This window comes from Leuciscus leuciscus (assembly GCF_965113295.1).
Source record: "Leuciscus leuciscus genome assembly, chromosome: 20".
Taxonomy (NCBI): Eukaryota; Metazoa; Chordata; class Actinopteri; order Cypriniformes; family Leuciscidae; genus Leuciscus; species Leuciscus leuciscus.
The window spans coordinates 30667949-30688536 of record NC_138744.1 but is presented as its reverse complement, the minus strand read 5'-3'; the positions used below and the strand labels follow the sequence as shown (position 1 = coordinate 30688536).

At 38.6% G+C, this 20588-nt stretch overlaps 1 protein-coding gene and 1 long non-coding RNA gene across 2 annotated transcripts in view; one reads left to right on the top strand and one right to left on the bottom strand.

Annotated features, from left to right (window-relative positions):
• The window catches only part of plecb (plectin b), a 79058-nt gene that overhangs the window by 32331 nt on the left and 26139 nt on the right, over positions 1–20588 (top strand). The window contains 15 exon segments of the mRNA XM_082150211.1: positions 569–658; positions 2982–3059; positions 3532–3624; positions 5638–5804; positions 8986–9101; positions 12216–12322; positions 13744–13863; positions 15405–15500; positions 15976–16103; positions 17233–17326; positions 17435–17589; positions 18039–18354; positions 19612–19689; positions 19775–19936; positions 20129–20233. Of these exon segments, the coding sequence (XP_082006337.1) occupies positions 569–658; positions 2982–3059; positions 3532–3624; positions 5638–5804; positions 8986–9101; positions 12216–12322; positions 13744–13863; positions 15405–15500; positions 15976–16103; positions 17233–17326; positions 17435–17589; positions 18039–18354; positions 19612–19689; positions 19775–19936; positions 20129–20233 (1905 nt within the window).
• On the bottom strand, positions 9173–12208 carry LOC309484255. The gene is made up of 2 exons (XR_014200789.1): positions 12024–12208; positions 9173–11365 (listed from the first exon to the last, which is right to left on the bottom strand). It is a non-coding gene; the product is annotated as an uncharacterized lncRNA (long non-coding RNA).

Below are 20588 nucleotides of genomic sequence, written 5' to 3'. Positions count from 1 at the left end.
GTTACTCATATTTTTCAATATACTGTATCTTCTTTTGTGTTTAGCGGTTGCGTATTATACAAGTGGATAGGGATTTATACTGCCAAGCTCCAAAAATAACAAAAAAGTACCACAACAATTTTGTAAGTGAATTGGAATAAACAGTATGTGACTGAGTTGTATTTTTGAACATTGGCATCACCATATACTTTCCTTGAATGAAAAAAAAAAGCGCAGTTCATGTGGAAGGATAAACAATGACAATTTTGTCAACAAAATGACCAAAAAAGGGGAAATTCTAGGTGCGTGATTTTGTCCCCTAAACCAATTAAGTGCGAACCTGGAGATAATTTCATTGCTCAACTCAATCATGCAGTAACCTGTTTTTGGTATGTGGTGTTTGTTTCAGCTTTATGTAGGCAGTCAGAACTGGGATTGCTTGAGCAATAAATTATTTTGAATCTTTTCTTTAAAAAAGTACATTTGCGCTGCACTAATGATGCATTCTAAGCTGTTTTCTTACTGCAGGGATGATGTGATTTTTAATGTGATTCTCATAAAACCATCTTTGCTTTTTCTCCATCCACAGACTCAGCGTCATGTGAATGACCTGTACGAAGATCTCCGAGATGGACACAACCTGATCTCCCTTCTGGAGGTCCTCTCCGGGGAGACGCTGGTGAGTGTTACAGATTGTCTTGCACTGATTTCTATGGCCCTGTCCCAATTGGAACCCTAAGCCTTCGCAGTCTTCCTCCGAATCCACACTTGTGTGACAGTACGCCGCTTTGACTGTCGGATAGAAGTCTGCTGCGGCGCTCGCTCCAGTGCAGGCTCGGTGAAAGTCGCAAAGGGGAACTGAAAATGACAAATGGGACACCCTGGAGGGCCACTGCCCTGCAGAGTTTAGTTTCAACCTTAATCAAACACACTTGAACAAGCTAGTTAAGTTACTAGAAAATTGTAGATAGGTGGTTTGATCTAAACTCTGCAGGACAGTGGCCTGGATTTGTGAAACCCTGCCCTACGGTCTTGTAGCCACTGTAAACCCACAAGACCGCAAGTGCACATGAAGTGCCATTTGGGACAGGAACTATGTAGGGCCTATGCTTCTGCTAATGCAGCACAGCCAAACAAGAGAAAACCCATCACTTCTCCCATTCAGTTTCCAACCTTCCCACCTTCAAACATCCAACCTTGCCCTCAGCCTTCAAACCAATCCAAAGTCCTGATTCAGACCTCCAGGTCAAGGAAGACCTGAACACCCCACCATATTTATGGGTGATGCCTTGGAATACGTCTTCAAATTCGAAAGATGTTATGTTGAATCACATCCAAAACACTGGGTTCAGATTCAAAAATCTTGACATCATCCCATCATACTGCTTAATTTCTTGGCTTTAGCTAAGACATTAACTTCACTCTCTGGCTTTTCTTTTTTTCCCCTGTGTGGCACCTCTTTGACTCTTTCTCTGCCTATCATTCTATCTTCCTATGACACTGACCCACCATCTCTTTGCTGACCTTTGCCCTTTGACCTCTGTCTGCTCTCTTTGCACTTCTCTTGCTGGGTCAAGACGAGGGAGAGGGACGTTGTGCGGAGCGTACGGTTGGTGAGTGATGTAGATGCTTCATTGGCATGGGTCACTCACTGTGGCTGGCTTGCGCATGTCACTTCCGCCAGTCTTGTTATAGTCATGTTTTCATTTACTTCCTTTGAGGTTTCAAGCTATGTTTGTCAATGCTAAGTTTCTCAACTGATTAAAATAAAGAGCTAAATGTTAAAAGACTTCATTAAGAATTGTAAATGTGTTTGGGGAAAAAACATTGCGTCTTAATAAAGCATGTTTTTTCTTTTAATCTGAGGGACTTTTATTTAGAAGTTTCACTGGTAGGAATAACATTATAGTATAGTTGCCCTTTTTCAGTTCCACTTGCGCATGACTGAGGCTGTTTCTCTTTATGACATCATCTCTCTGAACCTCGTCATAGTTTGGGTGTGTGACTGCAAATTATATCTAAGTAACTACCCTGACTATTAGCAAAATGCCTATAATTGATCATTAGTGCTGAACAACTTTTTACGCAAGACATATTTACAGTCTGGTCTGGACTACAGTTTAAAACTAGTTTAAGGTGTTCAGGTCATAAAACGGTGTCTGCATAAAAGGGTGTGTCAGATGGTGAGTCAGATGTTTAAAGATGGTAAAGATGTTTTGGGTTGTTTTCTATAATACAAGCATTTTTAGAATTCATCCACAATAGTTAACCACACTACATCCCTGAAGTCACATGACCATCACTTCTGTCATATACTGTAGTCTTGAAGACCCCATGAAATGACTTGCAGTTTTTCAGTTATCTGTGTTGATATATTTCCTACTGAAACAGAAAGTTGGGGTGGGGCATATCAAAGTTGGTATTGTTTATGTTGAACTGGAAGATAAAGATGGTATATCATCAATACAGATTTAGTTTTAAGTACACTTACATTTAAATGTCATAAATGCTAGCAGACGTGGACTTAAAGATTTGATTTCATGGGGTTTTGTCTTTTGTATTTTCTTAGTGTTCATATATGAGGTAACACTTTATTTTGATGGTCCACTTTAGACATTATGCTAACTATAAGTAACTTTGCCACTTCATGTCAACTACCAGTCATTAGAGTATTAGTAGCTAATACTAGCACTTTATTTTGATGCTCCCCCAACAGACATACTACATGTCAGATTATTATACTTAGCCGAACCCTAACCTAACAGTCTACTAATATACTCTAATGAGAGTTAGTTGACATGTAGTTGCAAAGTTAGCCTGATAGTCTAAAGTGGACCATCAAAGTAAACTGTAACCATATACATTAGCTTCATAAAAAGGTTCTCCACGTTTTTCACTCTTCCTTCATTTCGACCTTCAAAAGAAGCTTGGATGCGGAAGGACACGCCTCAGTCTCATCCTTTGTGTTATGAGTCTTAACCGGCTTCTGTCTGTCTCCTCAGCCTCGTGAGAGAGGACGCATGCGATTCCATAAACTACAGAATGTGCAGATAGCACTGGATTTCCTCAGACGCCGGCAGGTACGAGAGCAACTCATCTTTCAAACTAAATTAAAACGATAGTTTATTCCAAAATGAAACTTTTGTCCTCATTTACTCAACCTCTTTTGTTTCCAAACCTGTATTTTCTTTTTTTTCGTGGCTTGCCAAAGGTGATGTTTAGCAGAATGTCCAAGCTGCACCCTTACATAAAGTGAAAGTTAATTGGGACCAGATTCTGGTCACAGCAGAATTGAACATCAAAGCATTACAAAAAGCCAACATGTGCATCATCAGTCATGGTAATGATTAACTTTCATAGTGTGGAAAAGAGTAGCATGGACATTCTGCTATAAATCACTCATTGTGTTTCACAGGAAAAAAAGTAAGTCATACAAGGTTTATTTTTAGGTGGACAGTATTTACGCATGCTTACAATGGTGTTTTGTTAGACAATCTCTCACATTAAACTTGAACTCAAATGTGAATTGATGTTCTTCTCTGGAAATCACAGGTCAAGCTGGTGAATATCAGGAATGATGATATTGCCGACGGAAACCCAAAGCTGACATTGGGTCTCATATGGACCATCATCCTTCACTTCCAGGTCTCCTTTTCTGTCAGTGTTAAGTTCCCATACCATTTACCTCCTCCTCCTCCTCCTGGTCTCCAAATCTGGGTCAATCATCAGTTCACTTGGGTCATAATTATTTTACACCTTCCAATCAAATATAATTGGGGTCAAAAATGTTTTGCTTCAAACCAGTATCTGCCTCAAGCAATAAAATAAGTTTCTCTTGTTTTATAATATATCCAATATGATCCGACCACAATACTTTTAGTATGCAAAATGAAGATTTTGTAAATGAATCTGTTCAGTGTCTTGGGCAACATGAGGAATTGAAAGTCTCTGATCTAATCTAATTTCATAATCTAATATCCAGGCAATTTTTTAGACCTAATTATGTGAATCTGTTGTTCAACGTGTTTAATTACAATCACACCCTGATTTATATTCCACCTCAATCAAAAAAAAAAAAAAAAAACAGTCATGTTACAGCTTCAGGAGTCTGACGCAAATTCAGACGATTATGCTGCTTGGGTACGTCCAGCTTTTGAGAGAGTCCTTGAATTTCCTTGGATAGAAGAAATAAGTTGTCAGGACTTCTGGCTTGTCCAGAAGAGGCAGAGAGGTTTATGTGTAGGGGTGGAGTATGGACTTATGCCCACTTCCCCATGAACTAAAAGAGCTTTCTCTTTGTGGAGCTAGCCTGACCAAGAAGAGTCAGACCAGGGTTTTAGATGGTGCCATGTGCTTATATTCAATCCTGATTGACATTAAACACTATTTATTGATTGTTTAATGTAGTCTATACTATGTCATTTTTATTAGGGGCACCAGATTCTTTAAGAGATGTGGTTAATTTCCTCAAATTGAGATAAAATATCTCTAGTTTAAGCCTGTGTTTCAACTCGCTTCCTCAGCTCCTCCATCTTGTTCTATTCAGTTTCCCTAGATTCTCAACAGAATCATGCAGATTACATCAAACAAATAAAAACACGTGTTGTTTTTAGAGATTTTAGCTCATTTTTAAATGAATTGTTAGGGCAGGTGAAACTCATGAACCCAGGACTGTCCTGTGTAAAGTAGGACATCTGGTCACCATAATTTGTAAAAATGTTAGCCTTAAAACAGTGTTTGTGATTAACTAAGGCCGCATTTACTTTATGGTTCAAGTTAATTCAGATTTCTTTCTCCCATATGGCACATATGACCAATGAACGTATAAGTAGGAAGAAAGCACATGGATTCCGATATTCTCTGATTGGTTTCAGGCCTCATTCACATATATGTGGAAGTAAATCTGATATGAACTGAATACGAGCATTTGCATCTGCCATGTAAATGGACAGATCGGATATTCCCGTCAATGCTAGTTGTACGCCATTGAAAAAGTGACGGTGGAGAATTACGTCAACTCAGACGGACATCCAACCGCGATCACATGACCAATGGTTTGCTGACCTTTTAAAGATGGTGCAGAACGCAAAAGCTTGTTTTATCATCACGGCATTTTTACTTCCTTTTCGGCCTAAGCTTTTCCGGATCAGTGCATCTATCTTATTTTAGCGAAATGATTCTTTCAAATGGTTTGTTTTGGAACTAATTAATTGAAACCTGATTCACAGAATCATCACTGTTGCCAGAAGTATAGCATTTTGGACTTTTTGCAGGCAAATACATATCTAGATTAATGCATTTATAAACTATATATTTAGTTTATAAATGTATGCTTTCAAGCTTATTTTTTTGAGATCCTCATTGTTTTGTGGCAGATACTGTTGTTTAGCTACTTCAAACTGTGAATTCACAAGGTAATTGGATTTCCTTTAATGAGCTGGGTTGTTTTTGCTACACGTTCATGCAGTGAGTATGACGACGGGTCTCAGAAGGGTCTTAGGAGGTCAATGGTATTTAGTGGGAATGCATTTGCATGACTAAGATTTGTGTGAGAAATCAACCACTTTAATTATTTATTGATAATTATACAATAAACATATTGCTACCGCTGCTGCATGTCGCTAAATCCATGAAACTCATTTTCTTCTGGGCTGGTAGATTTCAGATATCCAGGTGAACGGTCAGTCAGATGATATGTCAGCGAAGGAAAAGCTGCTCCTCTGGTCTCAGCGTATGGTGGAGGGTTATCACGGTATCCGCTGCGATAACTTCACCACTAGCTGGAGGGACGGAAAACTCTTCAACGCAGTTATACACAAACATGAGTAAGTGCCTCTTTATCAAAGCTCAAGATTAAGATGGAATGTGTGCTTATATAGTTAGTTGCTCCAAGTCTGAAGTTGTTCAATAATAGTCACGTGATTCATTCTCTTTTTAGGTTACACTTTATTTCAAATAGTTCCCTTTAGACATTCTACTAACTATAAGTAACTTTGCAACTACATGTCAACTAACTCTCATTTGAGTATTAGTAGACTATAATAGACTGTTAGGTGTTAGGGTTAGAGTTTGTAGTATTAGTTTACAATGTTGCAAAGTTACTTACAGTTAGTAGTGGACCATGAAAATAAAGTGTTACCTTGATTTCCTGATATTTTCTTAAAATATTTATCCTCAGTCTTTTTGCAACACAAAGTACGTTTTTCTCTGATTCATTAGTCGCTATAAGGAAAAAGAAGAACAACAAAGTGCAGTAAATGATAAAACTATTTGCACTACAAACCAGTGTGTTTATCATTATGATGATGAATTAAAATAACATGATAACAAATGCCAGTTTGCAATATAAATTAGCATAACAGACTATTTTTGTATGGGTAAAATAAGTGGAAGCGGATGACCCGCTTTTACGTTAAGAATAAGTTGGATAGATACTCAAAATGACAGCCTTCTATTGGATGTTGGAATATAGAAATGTGTTAATCAGGTTCTTTCCTGACTCAACATTGAGCTTCACTCTTGACCAAACTTGTACTTGATGCCAAGGAGTGAAATATTCTGTCCTGAAGCGCATATTTTCGTCAAGATAAACCACCTGAGCGTAGACATGTCAAATCAGCGTTGTGCACACGACTGTCACCTCACTTTATCAGTCCTTGAAGTTCAAACATATAAATATTTAAATTCTTCTAAACATACTTTTCTTCCGATGAACACAAAAGAAAATATTATGCAGAATTTCTGATCTGCTCTTTTCCATTAAACAAGAGATGCTCGAAGCTACAGTATAATGATAAGATTTATGGAAATGGAAATGAGATTTGAGAACTATGGAAGAAATTACATAATTTAAGTCTGTTCCTCACACAAAAATAGCATTTGACATCAGAAGGCTTGAAATATAGTGCACAAGAGTTTGGCAACCCATGGTCTGGTTTCGTCGTATGGAAAAGCTCAGCATGTACATTCTTGAAAATGTTTCCTTTTGTGTTCCACGTGGTTTGGAACGATATGAACATCAATTATACAATGAAATACATGATAGAGTGTTTTGCAAAAAGGAAACAAAGCCACGCAGATCCAGGCCAAGTGAAAACAGTTTTTCTGTAATGAGGGTGTGTCCCGTACACAGACGCAAGGACAAAAGAGAGCAGGGAGAGACTGAATAAGAAAGCAGTGCTAATAGAAGTGTACAATGAAGGCAGTTTTACAGAGAAAGTTGAAACGATAAATGCTGTGAGGTGTGGTGCCTGTTGGAGCAGAGACAGGCCTCGCCGCAGGGCACCTTTCCCGAAACATGGACATGTACCTGCAAAGCTTGGGTACGCCCCACTGACCCTCACATGAACAGGGAGGATTTGATGCTTTTGTGAGCCAGGAACACCCATTGGAGTTGTAGGATCTGCCTCCTTTCAGAAACAGGGAAGAGACTTTTACAGGCACCACCTGCAGACAAACAACAACGATCAAACTTCAGCTTGGTTTCTTTTTTGGAGCTCTTTGGTAGCAAATGGATTGGAGAAAAAGAAGAATAACTAATACCAGAAGGGTTCATTATATTTGATATTTGATAATTTGAGAAATATTTCGTTGGAATTGCTTTGTGTGGACGCATTGAGGACACGATGATGCTGAACATGAAGAGGCGCCTGTCCTTTAAGAAGCGTCGGACCGGCTCCAGCAGTACCGTGGCTTCTGCGAGCGACTCGGAGGACCGTGTGATCATGCTGTGCGAGGATATCCCCTCCGAAAGCTCCCTGGACTCTGGCCGGGGCTCCCAGAGTCCAGGCGCTCGCTCCAGCGGGGACTCTCAGACGGGATATGAGCCAGACTGGAGCTCAGAGAGGGACCTGAGGCAGATCAACGGAGGCTTCGGGATGGACGATCGGACTGTGGTGGCAGACTCTCATTACCACACTGGAGAATCCTATTCCATGCCTTACACCATACATGCCGCACAGATGACCGGGTGCTTGCTTCATTTCTGGCTCTCTATAGATTTATGGTGTAGAAACTAAAGGTTTTAATGTTTTAAGAATCTTTTGGTGTAAGTGTATAGATTTGTTCTCTCTCTGTTGTTTCGAGCCACTCCCATCTCTGGGTATTCATGGCATGTCAGTTATGGCTCCATCCCTCAGGAGACAGATGTTATTTTGGATTTATGGAGCAGGTGGTCAAATTACCTGTGCTTTGAGCCTAGTATTTATTCTAGTATTTATGACTTATTCTTTACTTCAAATCCACTAACTCCAAAATGTTATCATTCTCGTATAATATTTGGTAACACTTAATCTTAATTAATGTTAATTACAACTTTTAATAATAAAGTATTTAAATCAAATCTTATATCTTGGACTATTATTTAATGACCTAAGTTAACATGAAATAACAATGAACAGTTAATAAATGTAAACAAAAATAAATATTGTAACAAATGTATTGCTCATTGTTAGTTAGTTAGTGCATTAACTTACTGTAACTAATGGGACCTTAGTGTAAAGTGTAAAAAAAAAAAAAAAAAAAAATTCTGTATTGGATTGCAAGTCTTGAGTTTTCTTCTGGGAAGGAACACAATGTTCCTTATTTAAATAATTCCCATCAAATGGATACGCAAAAAAGAGCCGGGGCCTGTTTGAGTTAGTTGTGTGTGAAAGTTGCGATTATGGAAATTTCCAAAACGCGCTCAAAGCGGTTGAACAATCCCAACACACTGGTCCAGCCGACCAATCAGAGCACTCCTTCTTTTCAGAAGGAGGGGCTTCATAGAAACAGGAACTAAACAGAGCGTTACTGACCGACTGTGAAGAGTGGTGCTGCAATAATATCAAATATGTGAAAAATAATGTGTTTTGGAACATTCAAACATGAAAACCTACTCTAGCAGACCCCAAAAACAAAATCAAGACTTTGTAAAAGAGCATAATAGGTCCTCTAAACTTTTTCTGCTGCATTTATTTCACACTTACTGACTGATTCTCATGGGTTTGTTCCTCTTCATTTCACCAGGCCCAGGCTTATCGACATGTCGAAAGTATACCACCTATCCAACCTGGAGAACCTGGAACAGGCATTTTCAGTGGCAGAGCAAAAACTTGGGGTCACACGACTGCTTGACCCAGAAGGTAATGTTAAATCAAGTGGTATAACCTGGTATTGAAGAAAGTTATTAGATATTAACACCCAGTCTTGAAGCTAAATCCTGATTAAAGGGTTAGTTCACCCAAAAATGAAAATTCTGTCAGTAATTACTCACCCTCATGTTGTTCCAACCGCGTAAGACCTTCGTTCATCTTCGGAACACAAATTAAGATATTTTTGATGAAATCTGAGAGCTGATCACTTCTCCGTAGGCTGCTAGGTGGCCCAAACTTGCTGGCCCAGAAAAGTTATTAAAGAGATCGTTAATATAGTCCAAGTGACTACAGTGGCTCAATCTTAAGTATATCAAGCGACGAGAATACTTTTTGTGCGCAAAAACAAACAAAAATAACGACTTTATTCCACTATTCATTTCCTTCTCTCTGGGCCTCGTAGTGTTTTTGCGCAGCGCGTCTGTGTTACACGTCACCACGTAGGCTCACTATTGGCCGACGCTGGTCATGTGTGTGACGCGCAGTGCAAAAACACTACGTGAACCAACTAGAGGCCCAGAGAGAAGGAAATGAATAGTGGAATAAAGTCGTTATTTTTGTTTGTTTTTGTGCACAAAAAGTATTCTCGTCGCTTGATATACTTAAGATTGAGCCACTGTAGTCACTTGGACTATATTAACGATCTCTTTAATAACTTTTCTGGGCCAGCAAGTTTGGGCCACCTAGCAGCCTACGGAGAAGTGATCAACTCTCAGATTTCATCAAAAATATCTTAATTTGTGTTCCGAAGATGAACGAAGGTCTTACGCGGTTGGAACAACATGAGGGTGAGTAATTACTGACAGAATTTTCATTTTTGGGTGAACTAACCCTTTAAGTGTATTCAATATAGGTTTGCATTTTTAAATTAGTTTTAATTGTAATATTGGTTTCAAATTTTTCCTATAGCCTACATTTCAATTTAGTTTTAGCTATTTTCATTAATGGTTTTGTTAGTTTTAGTTTAGTTTTTATTTTGTGAACACATTTCTGTTTTCTATTTCTATGTTTTTATATATTTAGTTTCAGTTTTAGTTTTATAGTTAGTAATTATAGTTTTGCAGAGTTAAGACAACACTTCCCGTGTGGACCAAAGCTAAATAATTAATTTCAGCTTTTAATGTTTGCACAGTTTACAGTTAACGCTTGTGCTAACCACTTCATAATAAAAATAAAATAATTGTTTGAGATTGAAAAATAACCAAACAAATGCAACTTTAAAGTATTAAATAAAGTTAAAAATTATTCATTCATACTTCCTGTTAAACATGCCTAGTTTACTTTTTTTTTTTCAGATCTACAATGTATCAGTGAAACTACTGGTAAATCTAGAAACAGTTCAAGTCCGTTCAAGCCAGTGTGATTAAATAATGAAGTGTAAATGCAGCGTGTGTGTGTGTAGTTGTGGAGAAATGTGTCCACATGGATAGTAATATAAATTTTTTGTAAAAACAGAGACAGTAACAGCACTTTTCAGCCTGTCACCATCATGCAAACATGACATCTCAAACATACAGTAGTAGTTCTTCACAGGTTTTCGCGTTGCACTGCTTTTCAATTGTTTTCTATGTAAACATGCTTTTGACGGACGTGTTTGGCTGTTGCACCCACGTCTCGCGCATGAAACAACATTCTAAAAACACAGCGCTCAACTTTAAAGCTCATTCCATTGTCCGAGTGAATTAGTAGACGCTTAGGACTTAATCGCTCAGCCCTATGCTTCAGCTCACACGCATGAAGCGCCATCTACTGGTATTTCCCTAAACAGCCACAGGATAAGAGCTTATTAATTACGAACATGATTATTTATATTTGCTAATTATTATTTTATTTCAGTTCGTTTTTCAGTAACTGTTGTTAGTTTCGTTTCGTTTTAGTTTTTCATATATTTTGAAGGTTTCAGTTTATGAAAATGTTTTTTTTTACCAATAGTTTTAGTCTTCGTTTCAGTTTTCGTTTACGAAAATAACCTTTGTTCAATGCCACAACACCGTAGGTTGATGAGTTGTGAATCCCACAATGATCTTTCATTGAGTTTAGGATCCCATGACCTTTGACATTTGAAAACCTTGAGAAGTGTCAAAAGTTTGTGAACCCTTTAACTTTACATGGATTTTTGTATAAATTGGTCACCATAAAATCAAAATTTTGTAACAATTATTTTTTTTTTTTGGGGAATATTGCATTGTTCATTATAAATAATTTATCTGCGCACATCCTTATTTAAAAAAAGAATAATAATGTGCCCTCATAATCTCCCGCTTAAAGGACAAGTTCGGTATTTTACACTTAAAGCCCTGTTTACAGATCGTATCTGATGAAATAGAACGGTTAAGATTAAAATTTGGACACATGCTGCTGTCCCGAGAATTTTAGGTTTATTTCGCTTCCCCCCCCCCCACCCCCACAATGGTTGTCTATATGCACTGGAAGATTCCGTCCTAAAAACACATTAAACTTTCGTTTACAAAGACGTGAAACTCACCGAGTGGTCAGGGGGTGTTCACTGATATGTTCCATCAAAAATCGCTGAAAAAGATGCATTCCAACAGGTTTTATCGTAGTTTTTGTCCAACTCCATTGACTTGTATAGGACGTGCTGTGAGACCGCAGCACCTTTACGGTATTACTCCGCCGCTTCTTCTTCTGCTTCTTCTGTGTATTCAATGAAATGCCTGTGGTTTGCTTGCAATTGGCAAAGGTGCATTATCGCCACCAACTGGGCTGGAGTGTCTATTATTCAAGCTCTCAACGGAAGAATCACGGGTGTGACGCGTTTGGCAAAATAGGTCCACAAAAGCGAAATAAACCTAAAATTCTCGGGACAGGAGCATGTGTCCAAATTTTTATCTTAACCGTTCTATTTCATCAGATACGATCTGTAAACAGGGCTTTAAGTGTAAAATACCGAACTTGTCCTTTAACATAAGATTGAAATGAAAACAATCAAACGGCCTAATCAATTCCTGATGGACAAAATCAAGTCACAATAGAGAAATACTACAGTCTGCTTAAACAAATGACACACAAACAATCACACATTTTCATGTCACACACCGAATGAAACAATGAATTCTAACTGATCTACAATACTTTTCATTGCAGATGTGGATGTGCCTCATCCTGATGAGAAGTCCATAATCACCTATGTGTCCTCCCTGTACGATGCTATGCCACGAGTTCCAGACGTCCAGGACGGCGGCAAAGCCAGAGTGAGTTTTCCCCTCATCATTTTAAGATGACGTAATTGCCGCTTAACAAACCAGTTCCAGACATAGGCTGTCAGCACATAGTCCAGTTAATATGCAGTCAAACCAAATCTAATAAAACTAATGATGCATTTTTATGAATGAGGTTTCTTAAGGCTTCCTGCCCTTGCCCATTCCCACGCTACTGCTAAATAACATCAGCATGACGAGAGGTTCTCCAAAAACTGTCCACATCACTATTTTCCAAGTCTTGTGTCTTGGTTTACACAGCAATGGCATAGAATAACCGCAATCGTATGATTATTATATTTTATAACATTTATATTATATTGTATGAATCTTTCAGTGATCAGATGAAAATAACCATTATTTCTTAGTGTGAAGAACTTCTAAAAAATCGAAAGAACCCTTTTCCACTATAATGAACCTTTTGTGCAATGGCAAGGTTCCATGGATGTTAAAGGTTCTTGGTGAAACCAGATGTCAACCTTTAGTTTTAAAGGAAAACGCCAACTTTTTGGGACTTTTATTCACCGTATCCCCCAGAGTTAGATAAGTCCATACATACCCTTTTCATCTCTGTGCGTGCCGTAACTCTGTCTGACGCACCCACCGCTAGCCTAGCTTAGCACAAAGACTGGAGGTAAACGGCTCCAGCTAGCACACTGCTCCCAATAAGTGACAAAATAACGCCAACATTCTCCTACTTACATGTTGTGATTTGTATAGTCACAGCGTGTACAAATAACAAGGTCACATGAGACACAGCCATCTTCTAACCGTATACATACTGGGAACTATATTCTCAGAAGGTGAAGCACTGCTACTTCTCCGGAGTGATTTACTCCAACTCTGAGCGAACTCTCTGCTCCTCACCACGGGGTTTCTCAGGCGCTGCGAGCAAATCATTCCGCCCAAGTAGCAGTGCTATCTTTGGGTCATCTTTGAACCTCTCTCACTGTACAACGTAGGACCACCGTTTACGAGCCACGACTACAGAAATCGCCACGATTGGTCATCTTTCGTCTGGGACAGCCCAAAATTGTACAATGTGCACTGGGCATTAATATAGATAGAAGGTTTAGGAAATATTCTGTAAACTTCAAGAGGTAATAAACTTTGTGTTATCTGGATTTGGATCCAGTTGCTGTCAAATGCAATTTATTTGATTCCTCCTTAACACCATCAGAATCTATCATGAGAAAGAGGATTAAATGATCTGTGTGAGCTGTGTCACAGACTATCAATCAACCTATCAGGATCAGCTATTTTGCTCCTTTGATTCCTCCCTCCCTTCATATGCTGCTATCAGACAAGGCTACGCTTGTTGACTCCTAATTGAGTGAATGTGATAATTGACTTAGCACAGGGGCAAAAGAGCGTTCCTGTTCTCCCCTGAATAGTGTTTTTCCTCTCGCTTGCAGGAGCTGGAGCTGCGCTGGCAGGAATACTACGAGCTGATCACCGTTCTATACCAATGGATCAGACATCACATTACCATCTTTGAGGAGAGGAAGTTTCCCAGCAGCTATGAGGAGATTGAGGTGAGGAACGCTAATATAAAGTCTGCTGTTGTGTGGTCTGGGTTGCTACTAGTTACTATCTAGTTATGGAAAGAATTGCAGTCTTCATTATCTCTTGTGAGATCCACATTGTCTGGGTTTTCTATAGAATTACCTGGGTTAAAAGATCAGCTCGGTCACCAGCATATGCTGTGATCTGCATTCTGGACACCATTCTTGACTGGTTTAACCAGCAATAATTACTTTCCTTGGTCAACCAGAAAGTGGTTGAAGTTTTGCTGCTAATATTTAGATCAGCACCAATGCAGCACTAAATATGATAAACGAGTCTTGACCAGCATATGAATTTACACTGGTCTAAGCTAGTCTCTTCAGCAGGGAGGGTAACTTGTTTAGGGTCATGTAAAGAGAATACACACAGGGATACAAAACCAGTGTTGGGAAGTAACTAACTTTAGTAATGAATGATTCAATTAGGGATTCCGCTAACTTTACTACATTTTTAATTAGCGTGAAAGTAGCTTTATGGGGAAGAAATTTATTTTATGTGGCATTTCCTAGTTTCAAAGAAACATTTGAGTCACTGTGCTTTCTTTCTTTATGCAAAACATTTTGTTCCATGATATCTCAATTTGTTTGTGCCTTAGGGTGTGTCTATTTTTTTTATTTTTTTTTGCATTTAGTATCTATCTATCTATCTATCTATCTATCTATCTATCTATCTATCTATCTATCTATCTATCCATCCATCCATTTCCATCTATCCATCCATTCCATACATAGCCTCCTCAATCCCACACTGTTTTAAAAGAAAGGGTTCTGTAAGGTGCTTCATATAGATAACCTTTTTTTCATCATGGGACCATTTTATGCAATTAGTTTTAATTAATTTTGTTTTACTTCATTTCTCATTTTAATTCAGTTTTATGAATTAAACAGGTTGCAAACATTTTATCACTAGAATAATAATTAAATAACCATTAAGCCTGAAAGTAGTATGCAATCATTTATGACATTTGTCCTTGTATAGTACCTTTTTGGCATAAAGTCTTCTTTAAAATTAAGTCAAGAACCCTAGGGCTCTATATTAAACCACTTTGAACCTTTTGTCTAAGAGTGCAAACACTGTCAGTAACCTGGGTTGAACTCTATCCTGTTGGAAGAAATCCTTCTCTGAAGTGGATGAGTCATGTCATATGACACCACATCATGAAGAGCAGGCGTTCAGTCTTTGAACGTCTTTGTTTGAGTTTGTATGGCTCTGTCTCTTCAGGGTGGGGCGGCTGTGTAATGGGTATATCATCTTAGTCTGAGGGAACAAACCTATATTACCAGCTTTGAGAAACAATCCTCAGTCATGTCAGTCCATGCCAGATGAATAACAAAGATTTTTTAACAAAGCCACTTTTAACAAATGCTTACTGAACCATTCAAATGGACCTGCTTAGGATGATCAAGGTCAAACTGTGTCTTGCACAATTTGTACTATATGAATATTCCAGCATCTGTGGCAAGCTCTTTATGTGTTTGTTTATTGATTTGCTTGTGTAATTATATTGTAGATTCTATGGCGTCAGTTTCTGAAATATAAAGAAACCGAGCTGCCCGCCAGAGAGTCAGACAAGAGCCGCTCCAAACACCTCTACCAGTCCTTTGAGGTTTGTGCACAGGATTTCACAATTCATAATACTACAGTCTTGGAGATTTAAATGTAACATGAGATGTCAAAATAATTGTTAACACTTTGTTTCAATAGCCCACTTCACACTTTCTACTGACTATAAGTTACTTTGCAACTCCATGTCAACTAACTCTCATTAGACTAGAGTATTAGTAGACTGTCTATTAATATCTGCTAACACTTTATTTTAATGCTCCCAACAGAGATTCAACTGTCTATAAGTTACATTACAACTACATGTCAACTTATTCTACTAACCTGAACTCTAACCGAACAGTCAACTAATACTCTGAGAGTTAGTTGACATGTAGTTGCAGAGTTGCTTACAGTTAGTAGAATGTCTCGAAATAAAGTGAAATTTAGTTGACCAATGAATCATGTGAAAGTGTTTAATTTCTGTATATCGATATGTTACTTCTGTCCTAATATGATGTTCTGCAAATTTCCCACAGAGTGCGGTTCACGCTGGTCAGGTTAAGGTCCCTCCTGGTTATCACCCCATTGATGTTGAGAAGGAATGGGGGCGTCTTCATGTGGCCATTCTGGAGAGAGAGAGACTGCTCAGAATCGAGTTTGAGAGGTGAGGAACATGTCTGAAAACACAGACCTCTCAGTCTGCCGTCTTAGTTTTGTTGTAGCTTTGTCTCGTGGTCATTGTGAATATGGGAATATAATGGGTGCGTAATGGAATGACTGTTGCTGACTGGAATAGAACAGCCTACCAGTCCAAAATCTGACATACATCAGCCATTATAACACACAATGAAGTACGTGCTAGACTAATAAGAGCTGCTTGAGAATGATACATTTCTACCGGATCTCAATGTGGCCCCTCAACATATTTAAGCAGCACTTTGAATTTCGTTGCACTTGATACTAAATATCAAATCTAAAAAAGTGGCACTGGCAGACAAAGCTTTTGTCTTCACTCTTCTTCATCTTTTTTTGTTTAAATCATTTAAACTTCCCAGTGAAGTGAAGCAGTATAGCAAGATTACTGATTTTTAATGTAAGTGAGAATGTAAAGGAATGTTGCGCTTTTGATCTGGAGTAAATGAGATTAAATGAAACTGTTATTAATATCAGTCATCTAGAAGGAGAGGGAGTATCATCTAAAACAGGACACATCCCCTGTCACAAGACAATGTTGCTTCTTGCTGGACAAGAGTAATGTGCAGCACACAGATCCTTTATGGACTGGACTGTGGAATCGCTGACCAAAAACTTTTTCCTGGCTGTGGTTTGCTCTGTCCGAGTCCCATGACAGGATTATAACAAGAAAAACATGTTTTTATGCATTTCGGAGAAAGTCTTGGATTGTAAAAAATGGCCTTTATGACTGACACTTATCGGTTAGAGTATTTGCTTCATCGCGGAAAACTGTGAGTTTCTTAAATTACTTTTAACCAACTCACATCCAGGTTATTTTTAGTGGTTGGAGTAAGTGATTTCCTATCATATTATTCTCATTTGTATTATTTTAGTTTCAAAACGAATATTGTTTTACAGACAGAATATGTTCTGACATGTATATTTTTATGCATTGAAAATCCTATCCCTTATTTCCAGTCGAATGTGTGATAGTCCTGCGTACACCAGACCTTTGACTCTTCGCCATAACGTCTGGTCCCGATTTGCAGCTTATTCTGGTCAAAAACGATCAATTTAGAAAATGTAATTATTTGTATGCAAATTCTGATCATTTCCAGGTTAGAACGTCTCCAACAGATTGTCATTAAAGTGCAGATGGAATCAGGCATGTGTGAGGAACAAATCAACCAGACTGAGTCTCTGCTGCAGACGGTGAGAGCGTAGATCTGTTGAATCTTTTAAAACGCTGTTATTATTTGGTCAAATTTGAAGTTGCTGTAAAGGCTGTGACTGTGTGTGATAGTGTCTCTGTTGTCGCAGGATATTCGTCTCCTGAATGCGGGGAAACCAGCGCAGCACACAGTAGAGGTGGAGAGAGATCTGGACAAAGCCGATGGCATGATCCGTCTCCTCTTTAATGACGTTCAGCTTCTCAAAGATGGGCGTCACCTGCAGGCGGAGCAGATGTATCGCAGGTGAGTTCATCCGATGTTTCTTAGCATTACCCTAGTGGAAAACCTTCTTCCAGTAGCCTGTGGTGCATCAACTGGATTCGAAAGTGAATTCTTTCAAATCCGATTTGAAAATCAATCTACATATGTAAATATGACAAATTATGGCCTGGTTTCAAAGACAGGGCTTAGATTAAGCCAGGATTCGGCCTAAGTTCAATTTGGACATTTAAGTAAACCTTTTATAAACATGCCTTAAAAAAACATTACTGGTGTGCATCTTGAGACACCGAGGCACTGACATATTTTAAGACATGCCTGTTCAAGTTGCTTTCAGGTAAAACAGCGCAAACGTGCATTTTAGGGAATAGGCTTAAACCTTGTCTATGAAACCTGGGGCTTGTATAATCAGACTCACTGCTAAACCTCTTTAAGTCAAGGAAAAAGAATGACTTGCGATTTTCTTTTCTCAGGGTCTACCGCTTACACGAGCGCTTGGTGAACTTGCGCAGTGACTACAATCTAAGGCTCAAGTCCAGCGTCAGTACTACTACTCACGTCACCATGACCCAGAGGTCTACGCAACGCGTGCGACCCGAGCTGGATGAGGTCACTCTTCGCTACGCACAGGACCTGTTAGCCTGGGTGGAGGAGAACCAGCGCAGGATCGATTCCTCCGAGTGGGGCGATGATCTTCCGTCTGTGGAGTCTCATCTGGGCAGCCACAGAGGTCTTCACCAAACCATTGAGGACTTCAAGGCTAAGATTGAGCGAGCACGAGCAGATGAGGTACTTGTTTTTTCAGGGGTTTTTCATTAACTCAAAACTCCGCTAAGCATTTTTTTTTTTATTGTCAGCCACCGCCAGCCTAAAAAAATAACTGTTTGAGTAAAAAGCTGAGAAAAATTCATTTTTGTCTAAGACTACATCCTGATCGGATTTAGAACGATGATCGAAACACAGATGGAGTAGATTCGAGTCCATCAACACCCCCAAAGCGTCACAGTCCTGTAGCTCGTCCTGGGTCGACATTTCATTCAGTAACATTAGGCAGTTTTGATGTATATGCTGTTTAATGTAAATGATTGCGTTATTTTACATATGCATCTGCTTACATATGCTATTGCTTGTTTCTGCCTCTTTTTCGCCTGTGTTTTGATCCTGAGGTTTTGTGTCATAGCGCCCCCTACCGTATAACAGTGAAAACACGGAAAGCCGGAAATCTCTCTCAATGGTGGGACAGAGTTAATAACAAATTATGCAACTATTGAAAGTATATATGCTATATAGCTAATCTCAACTGCTTGATTGTTTATATTGTCGCACAGCTCTCTCTATATAAAGTTGGATACATAAGTCTAACTTTATCCACATACATACAGTATACTCGCATAGGGAGATATATACTATATAGCAAATCTCAGCTGCTTGATTGTTTATATCATCACAAAATGTAAACTATATTATCGCACAGCTCTTTATATACAGTTGAATTTATAAGTTGGTCCAACTACATCTGCATACACACAGTATACTCATGAAGTCGTATCTTTTTAGAATGGCTTTTAGAACTGATTGAATGAACAGGATTTAATTTTGTTTGTATGACTGTATGTAATTGCTTTTGTTGTATTATCTATGCTGGTAAGCACTTTGGTCAACGGCAGTTGTTTTAAATGTGCTATAGAAATAAAATGTGTATTTTATTGTATTGTATTGTAAAGCAATATATACTAGCAAATCTGAGCCACGTAATTGTTTATATCATCTCAAAATGTAAACTATATTATCACACAAAAAATATATTAAAAGTTAAATATATCTACAGTGTATTCACATAAAGCGATATATAGCCTACTTTGTAGCAAATAATGGCTGTGCAATTATTTTTCGCCCAGCTCTAATCTGCTAAATGTGGCTATAAGGCAAGGTATATTATTAACATTAATATCAAGATTTACTGTAAAGCTGCTTTGAAACAATGTGTGTTGTAACTTGCAATTGGACTAAACAAATTGACAATTTTACCTCTTTTATATGTTTTAGAACCAACTCTCGCCTGCTAGTAAAGGCACATACAGAGAATATCTGGGCAAACTGGATCTGCAGTACAACAAACTGCTGGTGAGCGTTCTGACCAGTAGCTATTAAAAATCATTAAGCCGGTGCACTTCCGTGTAAGCATATACTGTATTTTTCTTCTCTCTAGAACTCCTCCAAGTCCCGTATGAGAAATCTTGACCATCTATATAACTTTGTCAGTGCCGCCACCAAGGAACTGATGTGGCTTAATGACAAAGAGGAAGAGGAGATCAATTACGACTGGAGTGAACACAACACCAACATGGGTGCAAAGAAAGAGAACTACTCAGTAAGTGTAGCCCAATAAAAGCATTTTATAAACCCGTTTACTTGTTTAGGGTTAGGATTAAGGGGAGATTTTTGACTTTGATTGGTTGAGAAATGGGTTTTTCCAGGACTTGTTGCTTATTGTAGTTGGGTGTGTAAATGGAGAATATTTTACAGTTTGAAGTGCTGCTTCATGGTCTAATTAATTCCCCAGGGACTCATGCGTGAACTGGAACTTAGGGAGAAGAAGGTCAATGACATCAAGACCACTGGAGACAGACTCATTAAAGACGGCCATCCAGGCAAGAAGACTGTTGAGGTACGGCATGAACTACACTTCTTATCTTATCTTATTCATATTTCTAATATGCTTCAATACTTAAAACTGCAGTGTACCAAAGGTGGTCTCACAAAAGACGGTTCAAAACGTTTCTAAGGAAGCTGATTTTTGGAAGAAAACTGTCTGACTCTGAGATTGCAAACAGGAACATAGTGTATTAGCAACACATTAGCTGTTTGATAGGGCCAATCATATCAATTACCATTATGTGTCCGACGTTGTAAAGAGAAACGCATTACCATTCTGATACATCGACTTGTAGACGAACCTGTAAAATTCACTCTTCACTCTTTCACTCTTAAACCAGTATGCCGTTGTGCAGCGTAAAGTTGAA